General features: G+C 42.8%; 1 protein-coding gene across 1 annotated transcript; it reads left to right on the top strand.

Moving 5' to 3' along the window:
* The first annotated feature begins 13059 nt into the window (after positions 1–13059).
* Positions 13060–13790, top strand: LOC137347020 (transcription factor SOX-4-like). The gene has a single exon (XM_068011021.1). The coding sequence runs from the start codon at positions 13183–13185 to the stop codon at positions 13777–13779; it is 597 nt and encodes a 198-aa protein (XP_067867122.1). The 5' UTR covers positions 13060–13182; the 3' UTR covers positions 13780–13790.
* The last annotated feature ends 3603 nt before the right edge of the window (positions 13791–17393 follow it).

Raw genomic sequence — 17393 nt, 5'->3', positions numbered from 1 at the left:
AGCCTAATCTCCCACAACTCCAAAAGAATGATATAGTAGCAAATGCAAGTAAACATTCTGATATCCCTCAACATACTGGATTTCCAACTACCCTAAATATAGAAGCTGGTATCCCTAATCAATCTTTTCCTTGTCGTACACTTTCCTACTTTATAACCTATTTAGTTTTACGAGATTAATTATCGATTATCTCTTTATGCAATGAAACATCACAGAATCCACATCCTTACTTTAAAGACAAAACAATCATATCAAACAGTTTAACTGTACAGTCAACTCTTTATAATAAGGCATTCAGCATAAAGTACTAAACCGTACTGATAATTAAGATTTTACATCATTTGAATATGACGAGTGCTCTACAGTATATGAAACTTATATAATACTGGTTATATTCCTCGCAACTTAAGAGTTTTATGATTTCTCAGTGAACAATTAAATGGAAGGTTACCATGACCTTCACACGCTAATGGACCTTGCCACAGACATAAGTATGTACAGCTCATGTATCTATCCTGCATCATCACCATCGCCATCACTCAGTGTTTTGTGGCAATGTATATTTTTAACTTTAGGATTCTTCCACATTTGTAAAATATTTACAATTGTAACTTATGTTATTATGTTATGTTATTTAGATATTTCTTAAATATCAGGTGGGTCTTTTTAATCTTCAACCTGCATCAAAACTGCTTATTTATTATCCTAAAGCATATGAATTGATAACAAGCTACTTTATCCAATGTCTGACTGGAAAGGATCTGTGCAAGATCATTTCGGAGTAGACTGCCCTTTTTGTCCTTGAAACAAAATGGAAAATAAATAGATAAGAATAAAGACAAGGAATCAGGTGATTCTCAGGAGTTTCGTTCAGCTTTATTTTTTTTAAATGATCCAATCCTATGAAACCCAATTCCAGAACCTGACTTTTTAAAATCTTTATTCAGTAGGTCATTACATTTTTGAAAACAAGAATGGTCTCAGGTTTGATCCCCAATGTGTGTTGAGTCAGCTGCTCTAGGATGGAGTGGCACAGGGGTGCTAGAATTGGCATCAGCACCTTTACATTAGGGAAGAGAAGATCAGACCAGGTTTTCACTCTGAATCTTATCCAGTAACCTTTGACGGAAGTGGAACTATGTAGGTGCTAGTTGAAGATAGGATGGATTTTAGTCTGATGCCCCATGTGATTGACTAGCCTGTAGATTCTCACTCACAAGGTTCACACAACATGTGAGTGCCTGCAGAACCATATCTTAACAAGGAAATGTGCAGTGGTGAAACAATAGGGAAGAGTAAAAATAAAATCTTATCTTCTTAATGCCCTATCTGAAAGATCCTAAAAACTAACATCCATTTCGCAGATTCTAATCCAAAGCAATGAATCATCGAAGTCCAGCAAAGAGCTGCTACTACCCAACACAAAATGCCATCACGAATAAATGGAATCTTACTTTACATGTTAGCCATGTCTCAGTTGGTAACATGTTTGGGTTTGTAGTTGAAGGTTGTGGTTTCAAGTCCCACTCCAGAGATGGCAAACAAAAACCAAGGCTGACACACCAGTGCAGTACTGAGGGAGAGCTGTACTGTTGGTTGTTCTGTGTTTTGGATGAGATATTAAACCAATGCCCCATCTGCCCTTTCAGGTGGATGTGAAAGAAACCATGGCACTATTTTGAAAAAGAGCAGGGGAGTTCTCCCCGGTATCCTGGTCAATATTTATCCCTCAACCAACATCACAAAAATAGATTATCTGGTCATTATGACATTGCTGTTTCTGGGAGCTTGCTGTGTGCAAACTGACTGCTGCAATTACCAAATTATAACAGTAAATACACTTCAAAAGTACTTCAGTGGCTGAAAAGCACTTTGGAATGTCCTGTGGTCATGAAAGGTGCTTTAGAAATGCAAATCCTTATTTCTTGATGATCATTCCAATAAATATGTGTTTGGAAACAGGTTCACCTTTGAACCTGTTGCTATAAGTCATAATAATGTTCAGATTCCTTTACAGTAATGTGGCAATGATAGTTAATAAAGGTTTATGTACAAATTAGAAATGAATTTTCCTGAAGATTAAATAGGGCTAATTATCAAAAGCATCATTTTTGAAATTGCAAGGAAATGATTTGAAGCGTGGTGGACCAATTTTAAAATTATATCCCAGTCACTAATGCTGAAATTAATTCTGCATGGATTAACAAGTGCACTCCCAGACATTATATTCCTAAATAATAATGAGAAATTCAATGGTATCGAGTAAAAAGTATCCTTCGCATTATCAGACGAATCATCTGATATTTTATAAGGTAATAACCATTTTGTTGGACTATTCAGGCCAGATTGGAAAATTACAAAGCAAACATAAAGGGCTGAATTTTATTCTCCTGACGCCAGAAATGGTGGTGGGAGAAAAATGAAGTGCCTGCACGTGCAGGCCGTGCATTGCTCTGTCACCGCACTCTAAAGCGAGGCGGCTCATTTCCATATGCAGGGCGGTCCACCCTGCACCCCCCCAGTCACATGGTGGGGGCGGGTTCTGTGACGCCAACAACCACTTCAGCTGCCTCCGCGCAGGCGTGGTGCCATTTTTAAAGGGCTGCCAGACCTACAGAGAGTGTTAAGTTCAACCCCGGAACCCAGAACCCTCCCCCCCACCATCACTATACTGTACATAAAAGTGTGACCTGTTCCCCCTCTCCCCAAACAAATGCACAGAAAATGAATGGTAGCCCCGTTCCCATCCCCCACCCCAAAACACTTAAATTGATTAAAAGCAAATACTGCAGATGCTGGAAATCTGAAATAAAAAATAGAAAGTACTGGAAGGACTCAGCAGGAGAAGCAGAGTTAACCTTTCAGGTCTGGTGAAAGGTCACAGACCTGAACTATGTTTCTCTCTCCACAGATGCTGCCTGACCTGCTGAGTATTTCCAGCATTTTCTGTTTTTACTTAAAATAAATAGTTGACCTCTCCCCCCACAACTGCACTAAGTGCAGAGGTCACCCTTTCCCTCTACACTAGAAATGCAGAGTTGACCCCCACCCCCGCACCCTCAATACACTAAAAATCTTAAGTTCCCCCTTCCCCACCTCAGTGGTGCCAGCTTTCCTTGGACGGGAAAGTGAAAGCGTGTGAGTACCGGCCGTCGCAAGGAAGATCCCGGACAGCCGGTAAGTTCACAGCGAATGCTGTGTTAATTTATTCATGTCCTTTATTTCAATATTTAAAGTTAGATCCCATTACCAAGGGGTGGGGGGGCCGCCATGGACCGTCGCCACCACTAGGAAGGTCGGTTCTGGCACCCGGCATCAGGCTCCATGTGGAATGCTGCCATTGAGATCTTCCGGCAACCCCGCCATGGAGTCCAATGTCAGGAGCTCAAATAAATTCAGCCTAAACAGTTGGTGCAGGAAGAGAGAGACCTGGGGGTGAATGTACTCAGATCTTTGAAGGTGCAGGACAAGTTGAGAGGCTGTTAAAAAAAGTATATGGGACTCTTGGCTTTATTAATAAAGGTATAGATTATAACGCGACATGAAGTCCTGTGACATTGATCACAAGTCGTGGGAGTCAGTTGCCAGCGATCGCCAGAGCTGGCGGACAGCCATAAAGGCGGGGCTAAAGTGTGGCGAGTCGAAGAGACTTAGCAGTTGGCAGGAAAAAAGACAGAAGCGCAAGGAGAGAGCCAACTGTGTAACAGCCCTGACAACCAATTTTATCTGCAGCACCTGTGGAAGAGTCTATCACTCTAGAATTGGCCTTTATAGCCACTCCAGGCGCTGCTCCACAAACCACTGACCACCTCCAGGTGCTTACCCATTGTCTCCCGAGACAAGGAGGCCAAAGAAGAAGAAGAAGAAGAGATTATAATAGCAAAAAAGTCATGCTAAACCTCAATAAAATGCTGGTTAGGCCTCAGCTGGAGTATTGTGTTGTGATGGAAACCACATCTGCCAAAAGGAAACATTAATTTTGTCATATGGACCACTACTTGAACCTTTTACTGGACAATGAACACAAGTTGTTTAAAGGGACCACAAAGTGGAACAGCTTAAACATGGCTGCACATTTGTATTCCGAGAGACAGTTGCATAGAGAAACAATGGGAGTGCTCCCTGATTCAATTAATGGGATGAGTTTTGTCAATAGTGATGATCAAAAGACATTGAAAGCCACTGACTTTGTAAGAGAAACCCCCCCCCCCCCAACCCCCCTGCCCCCCCTCCCCCCCACCCACGTCAGACTGTGACCAGAGAACTTTTGTAATGAACAATCCTCGCAGACGATGCTGTTTCAAAAAAAGAGCTGGTCACATGACTAACACGCTGGCCAACCTGGGGACTTTTTGAATTGTGCCACACAGAAAGGGCAGACTGCAATTTGAAGACAAAAGAGAAGGAAGCTATCTCCCTGTCTCTCTCTCTGTCAAGCAAAATCACAGGGACCCACGGAAACAACTTAAGCCTTAAGTCAGAGGACCTCTTCAGCCATCTGTTACCAGAAAGACAAGTTTGAAAGTGTGCTGTTGTCCCAGCGAGAACTACAAGACCGCAATTCCAACCAAATACTTCACAGCAAAACTAAAGACAGTAACTGAATTCCATCTACTACTCCAAACCCTCCCCCTTTAATTCTTTCCCCTCCTCTACAACTATTAGTGAGTGTTTATCTCGTATGCATGCGAGCGTGGTGCATTGCATATTTTTTAGTAATTTTAACTGAGTTAGTGTTAAGGCGAATAAACTTACACCTTTCTTGTTTAAACCTATGAAAGCCTGTCTGGCTGGTTCATTTAGAACTACAATTAGAAAGCAGTGAGCAAGGACTCACTGAGGTGAAGTTAAAAACACTGTTTTTAGAAGCTAAATCCTGTTTCGGCCAAACCAGGAAAGGGGCCAGAGGGGAGCCTGAGACCCCTTCCTCACCCAGTCATAACACTGTTCAATTCTGGGTACTACACTTTAGGCTGTGGAGAGGTTGCAGAAGAGATTTACTAAAATAGTATCAGGAATGAGGGACTCTGATTGTGTAGAGAGACTGGAGAAGCTGGGTTTTTCTGCTTAGAGCAGAGAAGGTTAAGAGGAGATTTGATACAGGTGTTCGAATCATGAACTGTTTTGATAGAATAACTAAGGAAACACTGTTTCTAGTGGCATAAAGGTTGGTAACCAAAGAACACAAATTTAAGGTGATTGACAAAAGAACCTTGGGCGATATGAGAAACAATCTATTGCACAGTGACTTGTTGTGATCTGGACCGCACTGTCTGAAAGGGTGATGAAAGTAGATTCAGTATTAACTTTCAAAAGGGAATTGAATAAATACTTAAAGGGAAAACATTCGCAGGACTATGAGGAAAGAGCAGGGGAGTGGGACTCGTTGGATAGCTCTTTCAAAGAGCTGACACAGGCATGATGGGCTGAATGGCCTCCTTATGTTCCGTATCATACTATGATCGTAAACACAGTGAAGACTAACAGGGCGAAACGCTTTATTTCACTAGTGAAGAAGACTGCATAATCAATAATAATAGGCTATAAAAGTCTTTCAGAATCCATTATTTCCCATTTATTCCTTCTATTTGAATCAAAGAGGCAGCCAATACATTTGATTAAGTTACATCCAACATTGTGGCAATTGTGACCTCCAGTACCTCCATGTGTCCCACACAATGGTCACAGATTGGCCAGGAGGTACTAGCAGGTCAAGGTCCCTTTATATTGGAAGGATCAAGGTGTGGGCAGGTCAGCATTTTGGGCAATTCCATTGTCTGTGTTCAAACAGGACAGGTTCCCAGCCGGGTCTCATGAGCAGGACCTGACTTAATGATCATCTATCCTAAATCATCCGTGTTATGAAAGCTACCCGAATGATTAACAACTTACATCAACCTTTAAGGTAGGAAACATCGCAAGGTGCTTCACAGAAAGGGAAGAGAAAATATAAATATAAATATAAACAATAAATAAACAGACAATAAAACATGAGGCCCGATTTTAACCCAGAATGGGAATGGAGTGGATGAGGTGTGACAAGAGGAAAATGTTGCCAACCACAGCAGCGTGAGGCCTGGACAATTTTAACTCCCGGTCAGTTGTATCCCTGGAAACAGCAGCTGGCCGTAAGGCAGGAGTGAAATGTTTTGTGACAGGAGGCTGCCACCCAGGACCAATAGAGCAATCACTGACAGTGAGATGAGACGCAGGGAAGAGGGTTTCTCAAGGGACTTGCATTCAGCAATGGGAGGGGAGTCTGGGGCGGGGAAAGCATTAGATTTCCTTGCGGGGCCCAGAAGAGAATACCAGGTCCTTGCATCCCCACAAGGAGCATTCAGATTAATAAAAGAAATTTATATGTTGATGCTTTCTCTGCTTTGGCTCCTCCTCACTTCCCGTTGTCGTCACCTGGTGTGAAAGTCACAATAGCTTCAGCACTCAGGCCACCAGTTAAAATTGCAGTTGGGTCTCACTGATGTCATTGAACCCGGATCTGCATATTTGAGGGGGGATCCCACAGCTTCAGGAGTTGGTGAAAATTGAAGACAGTGGGAATGAACGGGCCATCAGCAGGGAATTGTCCTGGCAGCTAAAGAGAAAGAGTGAGAGGGCAGATCATTGTGGAACATTTAGGAGCTGATAATGCCACTGCTTATCAGGTACTGCCCATACCTGGACCCAAATGAGCTAACCTTGCCTCATAATGCTCTTCCAACTATATTCTGGACACATCCAGCACACAGTGCTCAACATACTGGGTGTGTCATGGGGCTGGGGAACTGGGAATGTCCAGTGCCAACATCAATGGAAGTCCTGCTTGCTGCTGGTCATTGATACCAGCTTTCTCCTCCCTACAGTCACTAGGAACTTAAGAAGCCAATGAAGAGCAAAAAAAAAGGCATGGGGATGCAATAAATAATTTGGCCCTGTATAGAGAGGGAAGATCACTTTGGGTCCAAATCTTCTGTTTTACGAGCGTCCCCTCAAGGGCTTGTTCCAAACTGGGTGGATGAGCATTTAAAATCAGCCAAGACAATTCCCTGCTGATGGCCCGTTCCATTCCCACTGTCTTCAATTTTCACCTACTCCTGAAGCTGTGGGCACTCAGTAACTGGAGTGCTCCAGATGTGCCCCAGTTGCATTATGAGGACAGTTGTAATTTGAATCTTCATTTAAAGAGCCTTGCAAATAGTTTGTTCATCGGCTTAGAATTATCGAATCATTGAAAGATACAACACAGAAGGAAGCCATTTGGACCAACGTGTCTGTGCCAACTCTCTGGAAGACCTTTCCAATTAGTTCCACTCCCCCTGCTCTTTCCCCATAGTCCTGCATTTTTCCTTTTTCAGGTATATATCCAATTCCCTTTAGAAAGCCAGAGGTTCCAGTACAGCAACTGCTCGTATTTTGATGCACTGTGCAGTCACAAGCAATGGTTAATCATGGATATACATTGTTAATTACAAATTATTCTTTATCTTTTTTTTATTCATTCTTTGGGGGTGAGCATCACTAGCAAGGCCAGCACTTATTGCCCCTACCTAATTGTGCTTGAGAAGGTGGTGGTGAACCTGTGCAGTCCATGTGGTGTAGGTACACCCACAGTGCTGTTAGGGAGGGAGTTCCAGGATTTTGACCCAGTAACAGTGAAGGAATGACGATATAGTTCCAAGTCAGGATGGTGTGTGGCTTAGAGCGAAACTTGGAGGTGGTGGTGACCCATGTGCTTGTTGTTGATCTTGTTCCTCTAGGTGGTAGAGGTCACAAGTTTGGAAGGTGCTGTCTGAGGAGCCTTGGCGAGTTTCTGCAGTACATCTGCAGTGGTACATACTGCTGCCATTGTCTGCGGTGGTGGAGGGAGTGAATGGCTAAATGGGGGATTGGGTGTTGAAGAAGTTGGTGCTTTGTCCTGGATGAAATCTCTGTACCCACTGACGTTATCAGGCTGAGGTGGGTAAATATTTGCACACGCTTTGGGAATTTCCAGTTGTCTGTGCCTTTACAGTGAATGCATTAAATGTATTCCATTGCAGTTTTTGTGCAGGGACGTGTTCTCTGTTACTCAAAAGTTTATATCTTGGGAGAGTAGTCTCAAATTCCAACCTTACAAATCCCAAAAGACTTGCTAAGTGAACAGCCAGAAATTTGGCAGATGGAGTATAATGTGGGAAAATGTGAACTTGTCCACTTTGACAGGAAGATTAGAAAAGCAGAATATTGTTTAAATGGAGAGAGACTGCAGAATGCTGCGGTACAGAGGGATCTGGGTGTCCTGGAACATAATTCACAAAAAGTTAGTATGCAGGTACAGCAAGTGATTAGGAAGGCAAATGGAATGTGGTTGTTCATTGCAAGGGGAATGGAATATAAAAGTAGGGATGTTTTGCTACAGCTGTACAGGGGGTTGGTGAGACCACAGCTGCAGTACTGCATTCAGTTTTGGTCTCCTTACTTAAGGAAGGATATAATTGCATTAGAAGCAGTTCAGAGAAGGTTCACTCGGCTGATTCCTGGGTTGAAAGGGTTATCTTATGAGGTAAGGTTGTACAGGTTGGTCCTGTATCCATTGGAGTGTAGAAGAATGAGAGGTGATCTTATTGAAATAGACAAGATCCTGAGGGTACTTGACAAGGTGGATGCTGACAGGACGTTTCCCCTCATCGAAGAGACTAGAACTGGGGGCACAGTTTAAAAATTAGGGGTCTCCCATTTAAGATGGAGATGAAGAGAAATTTTTTGTTAGTCTGTGCAATTCTCTTCCCCAGAGAGCAGTGGAGACAGGGTCATTGAATATTTTTAAGGCTGAATTAGATAGATTCTTGATTGACAAGGGTATCAAAGATTATAACAGGTAGACAAGAAAGTAGAGTTGAGGCCACAATCAGATCAGCCATGATTTAATCAAATGGCGGAACAGGTTCGAAAGGCCGAATGGCCTATTCCTGCTGCTAAATTGTATGTTTGTATACCATTGTTCTATTCTGGCAAAGAAAGGGAAAGATTTGCTATGTTACTGCGCTTATGGAGATTAACATTCCAAAATGTCCTGAATTTTCATGATTGATTATTCAATGTCATGCACATTAAAAGGTGATGCTGTAATTGCCATTAGAGAGCAGTGTGCCACTGCTGACAACAACTACGATACAGGCCATGAAAATGCAAAAGTCATAAGCAACAAAGCAAAAATAAGGCTGTTTTAAAAATCTACATTCCTCATTCCTCCAATCCAATACAACTGTCATCCACAGAGTGTTCCACATTGGTTTAATGAGCAAAAACTCATCATCACATTAAGACAAGGGAAATTCCGCTTATCCAGGGATGGGATGAGCACAGAGATAGAGTACAAAGAAAAGGTGATGGAAGAAAACAGACTGGGAGGACAGAAGCACAAATATCACGGCTATTTGAAATACGAAAGACAATTTGTAACACGTGTGACACACTTTGTGAAATAATTATAATTTAATTTTAATCTTTATTATATTGTAAGCACTGATTGCCACTAGTATAATGGAATGGTTATGAAGACATTAAACAGTGGCATACATCCAAAAGAACAGAATGATTATGTAGTTTATGTGTACAACTGGAATTATGTTTCTTCTTCCCTCTGGGCCAATCTGTAATTAAACAAAATACAATAAAAAGATAATTGAATGGAGAAGTACCACATCAGTAGAAAAATAGAAAGTAACTTTCAATGAAATGGCAAACTTTCCCCATTCTGGAAAGGGTGGCCATTTTTTCCTGCTATTTTTCGATTCGACACAATCCTCAGAATTGGCCCCCACTTCTGCACAAATCAATATACAATTTTCAGACATAGGAACATAGGAGCAGCAGTAGGCCATTCAGTCCATCAACCCCGCCCCACCATTCAATACAATCATGGCTGATCATCCACTTCAATGCCTTTTTCCCACACTATCCTCATGTCCCCTGATGTCATTTGTATTTAGAAATCTGTCAATCTCTGCTTTAAACATACTCAATGGCTGAGCTTCCACTGCCCTCTGGGTTAGAGAATTCCAAAGATTCACAACCCTCTGAGTAAAGACATTTCTCCTCATCTCTGTCCTAAGTGGCTTCCCCCTTATTTTGAAATTGTGTTCCCTGGTTCGAGACTCCCCAACCAGGGGAAACGTCTTAGCTGCATCTACACTGTCTATCCCTTTAAGTATTTTGTAGGTTTCAATGAGATCTTCGAAACTCTAGATAATACAGGCCCAGTTTCCCCAATCTCTCTTCATAGGACAGTCCCGTCATCCCGGGAACAAGTCTGGTGAATCTTCGTTGCACTCCCTCTATGGCAATAATATCCTTCCTAAGGTAAGGGGACCAAAACTGCACACAGTACTCCAGGTGCAGTCTAACCAAGGTTCTATACAACTAAAGCAAGACTTCACTTCTCCTGTACTCAAATCCTCTTGCGATAAAGGCTAACATACCATTAGCCTTCCTAATTGCTTGCTGGATCCGCATGTCAGCTTTCAGCAACTTAATTAACAAGGTCACCCAGGTCCCTTTGTACATCTACACTTTCTAATCTCATACCATTTAAGAAATACTCTGCACATCTATTCCTCCGATCAAAGTGGATAACCTCACATTTTTCCACATTATATTCCATCTGCCATGTTCTTGCCCACTCAGTAAGTCTGCCAAATCCCTTTGAAGATGCTTTGCTTCGTCCTCACAGCCCACATTCCCATCTAGTTTTGTGTCATCCGCGAACTTGGAAATATTACATTTGGTCCCCACATCCAAATCATTGACATATACTGTGAACAGCTGGGGCCCAAGTACTGATCCCTGTGGTACCCCACTCGTCACAGCCTGCCAACGCGAGAATGACCCATTTATTCCTACTCTCTGCTTTCTGCCTGTTAACCAATCCTTAATCCATATATTACCTCCTATCCCAAGTGCTTTAATTTTGCTAACCAACCTCCTGTGGGGCACTTTATCAAAAGTCTTCTGAAAATCCAAGTATACCACGTCCACCCCTTTATCAATTCTGTTATTAATGTCCTTAAAAAACTCCAACAGTTTCGTCAAACATTATTTCCCATTCATAAATCCATGTTGACTGTGCCCAATCAGATCATTATTATCTAAGTGTCCATTTATCACATCCTTTAGAATAGATTCTAGCATTTTCCTAATGACTGATGTAAGGCTAATAGGTCTGTAATTCCTGTTTTCTCTCTTCCTCCCTTCTTAAATAATGGGGTGACATTTGCGACCTTCCAATCTGCAGGAACTGCTCCAGAATCTATAGAATTTTGGAAGATGATTACCAATGCATCCATTATCTCTATAGCTACCTCTTTCAACACTCTGGGATGTAGAATATCAGGTCCTGGGGACTTATCAACCTTCAGCCCCATTAACTTCTCCAATACAACCTTCTTACTAATACTAATTTACTTCAATTCCTCATTCCCCCTAATCCCTTGGATCTCTAATTCTGGGAGATTTCTTGTATCTTCCCTAGCAGATAAATGTCAGAATTCTGTTTTTATACAGAAATAGCAGTTTTTTTTTATTTCCTCTGCCAATTTTCTCCTCTATTGCTCCTCTGCCAGCCATGGCTCAGTTGATATCACTCTCACCTCTGAGTCAGAAGATTATTGGTTTAATTCCCACTCTAAGACTTGAGCACAAAATCAAGGCTGACACTCCAGTGCAAGTACTGAGGGAGTGCTGCACTGTCAGAGGTGCTGTCTTAAATTGAGGCTCCAGCTGCTCTCTCAGGTGCATGTAAAAGATCCTGTGGCACTATTTTAAAAAAAAACAGTGGAGTTATCTCCAGTGTCCTGGCTAATATTTATCCATCAATCAACATCACAAAAACAGATGAGCTGGTCATTATCACATTGCTGTTTGTGGGAGTTTGCTGTGTGCAAATTGGTTGTCACGTTTCCTACATTACAATAGTGACAACATTTCAAAAAGTGCTTAATTGGCTGTCAAGTGTTTTGGGATGCCCAAGGTAATGGAAGGTGCTATATAATTTCTTTTCCAAAAATATACTTTATTCATAAAAATTTGCAAAAAATGCTTAATAAAACAGTTCAAATTTCATATTTCGGAAAGTACAATCGCAATCAGATTCCTTCAATACAGAACAAGAGTTGCCTCGCAACTCTTACTGTTCCATTATATATGCAATGTACATTTGCATTACACAGATAAAACATTTTTGGTGCATACAGCCTGAGGGTTTTTTAATATCAGTTCCAGCCCCTCGGTTCAGTATGGTGGGAGGACCTTACACAGTAGCCTTTCCCCATTGAGCCTTTGCCGCGGCTGCCCCAAGCTTTAGTGCGACCCTCAGCAAGTAGTCCTGGACCTTGGAATGAGCCAGTCTGCAACACTCGGTCATGGACAACTCTTTGCGCTGGAAGACCAGCAAGTTTCGGGCAGACCAAAGAGCGTCTTTCACCGAGTTGATGGTCCTCCAGCAACAGTTAAGGTTTATCTTGGTGTATGTCCCCGGGGGCACAGACTCCTGCATTACGGAGCTGCTCGAGATGAACCTCGACAAAAACCACTGCATCTCTTTTCACACCGGCTTTGCAAAGGCACATTCTAGAAGGAGGTGAACAATGGTCTCTTCCCCACCGCAGCCACCTCGAGGGCAGCAAGTCTTTCTTTTATTGGGTGATGTGACACTATTCCTTGTTGCCCTTCTCAGATTGAGGGGACACTGGTGCTGATTCCTGTCCTGGTGACACTTGAGGGTGCCGAGCGCCACCTTTTCAATTACCTTTGGTCCAATTAAGATGGTCAAAGACAAGTGTTATTTTCGGGCCGTACAATTTACACAATGACCGATTCATTGATTCCACTGTCCTGGCGAGTCTGCCAATGTTACCGAGCAGTGATTGGGTTGATTTGCGGGTGATGTCATTGACCCAGGGAAAAGCCACGCCTTTGGGTTGTGATTGGCCAAGTTCAAAACAACAAGGGTGCTCCGATTGGCTGGGAGAAACGTCAATCAGAGGCAATGTATCCATCCCGCACGGCCGGAATGTGGAGACAGGAATTGATCAGGAGATGAGCTCCGGGTTGCAGTGAAGGCTGGCGTGCTGCAATAAAGGGGATTTTTATAGAGACATTTTATTCTTTTTAACGGTTGCATGAATTTTTTTCTGCCCCCTTTTTAAAATGGTGCAACAAACAAAGGTTTCGGAAAGCAAAAACAGCAGCAACACTTGCAGGGAAGCGGCAGACAGTGGGATCAGTGACATGAGCGCAGCTTCCAGTCCCAATCCAGGATTCTCCGCTCATTCTGGGGAAGCTCCCTGGACCAGTGCCTCTGGCAGAGCCGAGGAGGAGGCGAGCTGCAACCCAGACTGGTGCAAAACCCCCACCGGCCACATCAAAAGGCCCATGAACGCTTTCATGGTGTGGTCTCAGATCGAGAGGAAAAAGATTATGGAGCAAGTCCCCGACATGCACAACGCCGAGATCTCCAAACGCCTGGGGAAGAAGTGGAAAATGCTAAAGGAGAATGAAAAGACCCCGTTCATCAGGGAGGCGGAGCGCCTGAGGCTCAAGCATATGGCAGATTACCCCGACTACAAATACAGACCCAGAAAGAAAGTCAGGTCAGAGTCCGGAGCAGGAACGGACGAGAAAAGCTGCAGAAAGGAGGCGAAATCCCCTTTCAAGAAGCACATCCGACCGCAAAAGGGTGACTTCACCTGTCTAAGTGCCATGCGCTGGAATCCCTCTGTCTCCTACATACTACTGTTCCTTTAATAACTTCAATAAAACCCAACTCTTTTTCCATGATTTTGGTCGCTTCCTAATATCTCCCTTTGGTTCGGTGTCGATACTTGTTAGTTTATGTCTGTTTGAAGCCCCTTGAGATGTATTTCTACATTAAAGCTAGCTGTTGTTGAAACTGATAGCAAGCCTTTGTGTGGAGGTTAAAATGGGTGATAGAAAGCTTGATGAGAGAGATGGGTTTCCAAGAGAATTGTTAAAGGTGAATGGAGAAAGAGAGGACGCGACGTTTACATTGGGAGATTATGGTGAAGGCTGTTCAAAGAGGTCAGGGAGGAATAGCAGAGATTATGGTCACAATTTTTTAAACACGGCAAAATGGAAATTGTACCATGGAATTGGAGAGTAGCCAATGTAATATCTTTGTTCAAAAAGGGAATGAAGGATAAAGATGCAACAAATTTATCATTTAGCTAGTCTAATGTCAGTTCTGGGCAATTCATGAAATCATAATTCCAGTTACAATTGGTGAAAATGAGCTGAATTTTACAGACCCCCAACATCGGGGGTTGTAGCCAGGAGATGAAAAATGCTTCCAAGAGAGAGGGTCGCCATGCACCCCAATGCCAGGAGGGCCCAGTCTGATGTTGCCAGCGGCAGCAAGGCCTCGAGGCGCGCCCCCCCCCAACCCCCCGCGCCGCTCAGCGATAGGACCACCATTAACATATTTAAATAAATTTAAATTAGTGAATTAATGACACTTATGTTCCCGCCATCTGTCCTGGTGTGATATTTCGGACACTGGCCGGCACTCCTGCACCTTTGGATCCCCATCCGGGGAACTGAGACGGAACACTGGTTGCGAGGGGGGGAGGAGGTAGGTTTCTCAGTGGGGGAGGGGGGAGTGGGGTCAAAGTAATATCATTGGTGTTGGGGATGGTGGGAAGGGGTAAAGTTTCAAGTTTATGCACTTTGGGGGGGGGGAAGGTGAGGTGGACAAGGTGTTTTGGGGGGGAGAGGGCAAGTAATTCTAACTGGTGGGGTGGGAGACAGGCAAAATAAATGTTTTTAATTTTTTTAAATTCAATGTCCCTTTAAATTGTTGAATTTAACAGTAGGGCTCAAAGCCCTTTAAAAATGGCATCAACGGCAGTGCCTAGGCAGCTGACACCATTGCTAGAGATGGACAGCATGCCCGCTCCATGTCATCGGGGCTGGGGGAGGGGAGGGGTGGTTGGGGAGGGGAGGGGTGGTTGGGTAGAAGATTAAATGTAGCAGCATGGATAAAAAGCAATTAATGGACTTGAAACCAAGAGTTAGGGTAAATGAACGTGGGTCAGATTGGGGAAGGTGTCGGGATTGAAATCCCTCACCCAAACGTATGGTTCATTTTGACCGCTGAATTACAAGAAAACAAACTGATGACTCATTCAAAAGGTAATTATGCTTAATGGCGTTATGGTTTATTTAAAATGATTACAGATTTAAAAGGTTGAGAAAGAAGACAAAAGGAAGATCTAAAATCTGATGAAGGGTCACTGACCCGAAACGTTAACTCTGCTTCTCTCTCCACAGATGCTGCCAGACCTGCTGAGTATTTCCAGCATTTTCTGTTTTTATTTCAGATTTCCAGCATCTGCAGTATTTTGCTTTTATTTATCTAAAAAAAAAGCTGCTTTGTTACTTTACTCTCGGCAAGTAAATGCTTCACCAGTATCTAGGTCAAATATGTTACCAGTAAATCTAGTCATACAATCACCGACCAGCTTCTGTTAATTGCAGATAAGTTCTGACACTCAGCAGGGTTCCTCTTCCTGACCCTCAGTTGGGTTTTCTCCTTCTCTCAACTGCAGTGCTGGTTATCACTAAAGCCTTATTGACCTATCGATAATGGCCTTAGGGTATATTTCCCAAAGCCTGTTGCACCCTTTGTGTAAGTAAAGCCGCTCCCAAACAGCCCATCTTTCTTTCACTTTCTCCAGTAATTTTCCATTATGTGAAGCCCCTTGTAGTCAATCTTCCAGAGAGAGATGTTTGTATTTGGCTGGAAGATTGTACTTCATCTTGTCTAAATCCAAGGCCCAGTCTTCATAAACTAAACCATTAGTGTCTCTCACTTGACCGTATTATCTCCATTTCTTTTCTTGATAGCATTTGTTTATATCTCTTGGCTCAGCAGCAGGTTTGTTTTAGAAATGCTGCACAAGAGATTTTGTTTTCTGTTCATTTTGTTGCAGGCCATTACAGGAAATATGGCCAATATGATCAATTATGGCCAATATGATCAAGCTTTTTCCCGTGAATTGGTTTGAAAAAAGTTTTATTTTTGTCCTGCAAAGAGTTGGAAGTGGTGTGTCCCTGGCATAACTTCTGTTCTTGATGTATACAAATAATTTACATTTGGGCACAGGGAGATCAAAATTGGCTAATAACACAAAAATAGGGGGTTTAGCAATCGGCAAGGAAGACTAAAAGATGCCAAGAAGGCACAGACATGTTAGTGGAATGAGCAGGCAGGTGGAAGATACAATTTAATTTGGATACAAGTGTGGGATATTAGCACATTTTGGTACAAAATGATGTAGGAAACAGGGTCGAGAAATCAAGAGTTGCATACAAACATACATACGAATTAGGAGCAGAAGTAGGCCATTCAGCCCCTTGAGCCTGCTCTACCATTCAATAAGATCATGGCTGATGTGTTTGTGTCTCAAATTCCACACTCCCATCTACCCCCAATAACCTTTGATTCCCTTGCCTAACGAGAATCTATTTACCTCCACCTTAAAAATATTCAATGACCCTGCCTGCACCACCTTCTGAGGCAGAGAGTTCCAAAGTTGTAAAACCCTCAGAGAAACAATTTCTCCTCATCTCTGTCCTAAAAGGGCAACCCCTAATTTTAAAAAAGTGCCCCCTAGTTCTGGACTCACCCACAAGAGGAAACATCGTCTCCACATCCACCTTGTCAAGACCGTTCAGGATCTTATAAACTTCAATCAAGTCTCTCCTCACTCTTCTAAACTCCAGTGAAAACAAGCCCAGTCTGTCCAACCTTTCCTCATAAGACAACCCACTCATTCCAGGTATTAATCTAGTAAACCTCCTCTGAACCGCCTCCAATGCATTTACACCCTTCCTTAAATAAGGAGACCAAAACTGCACACAGTATTCCAGATGTGGGCTCACCAATGCCCTGTATAACTGAAGCATACCATCCTTACTTTTAGTTTCAATTCCTCTCGTAATAAAGGATAGCATTCCATTAACCTTCTTTCTCACTTGCTGTACCTGCATACTAACTTTTTGTGACTCATGCACTAGAACACCTAGATCCCTCTGCACCTCGGAATTCTGCAGTCGTTCTCCGTTTAAGTAATACTCTGCTTTTTTATTCTTCCTGCCAAAGTGAACAACTTCACATTTTCCCTCATTATACTCCATCTACCAGATTTTTGCCCACTCACTCAACCTATCTAAATCAGTCTGCAACCTCCTTGTGTCCTCTTCACAACATGCTTTCCTACCTATCTTTGTGGTCATCTGCAAATTTAGCTACCATGCCATCGCTCCCCTCATCTAAGTCATTGATATAAATTGTAAAATGTTGAGGCCCCAGCACAGATCCCTGCAGGACTCCACTCGTC

This window comes from Heterodontus francisci, chromosome 31 (genome assembly GCF_036365525.1).
Source record: "Heterodontus francisci isolate sHetFra1 chromosome 31, sHetFra1.hap1, whole genome shotgun sequence".
Lineage (NCBI taxonomy): Eukaryota > Metazoa > Chordata > Chondrichthyes > Heterodontiformes > Heterodontidae > Heterodontus > Heterodontus francisci.
Note: the sequence above shows the minus strand (reverse complement) of the source record. Positions and strands in the feature narration are given on the sequence as shown.

Excerpts from the sequence above, each read along its gene's own strand:
- LOC137347020 (XM_068011021.1), top strand. The coding sequence starts at position 13,183 with ATGGTGCAACAAACAAAGGTTTCGGAAAGCAAAAACAGCAGCAACACT.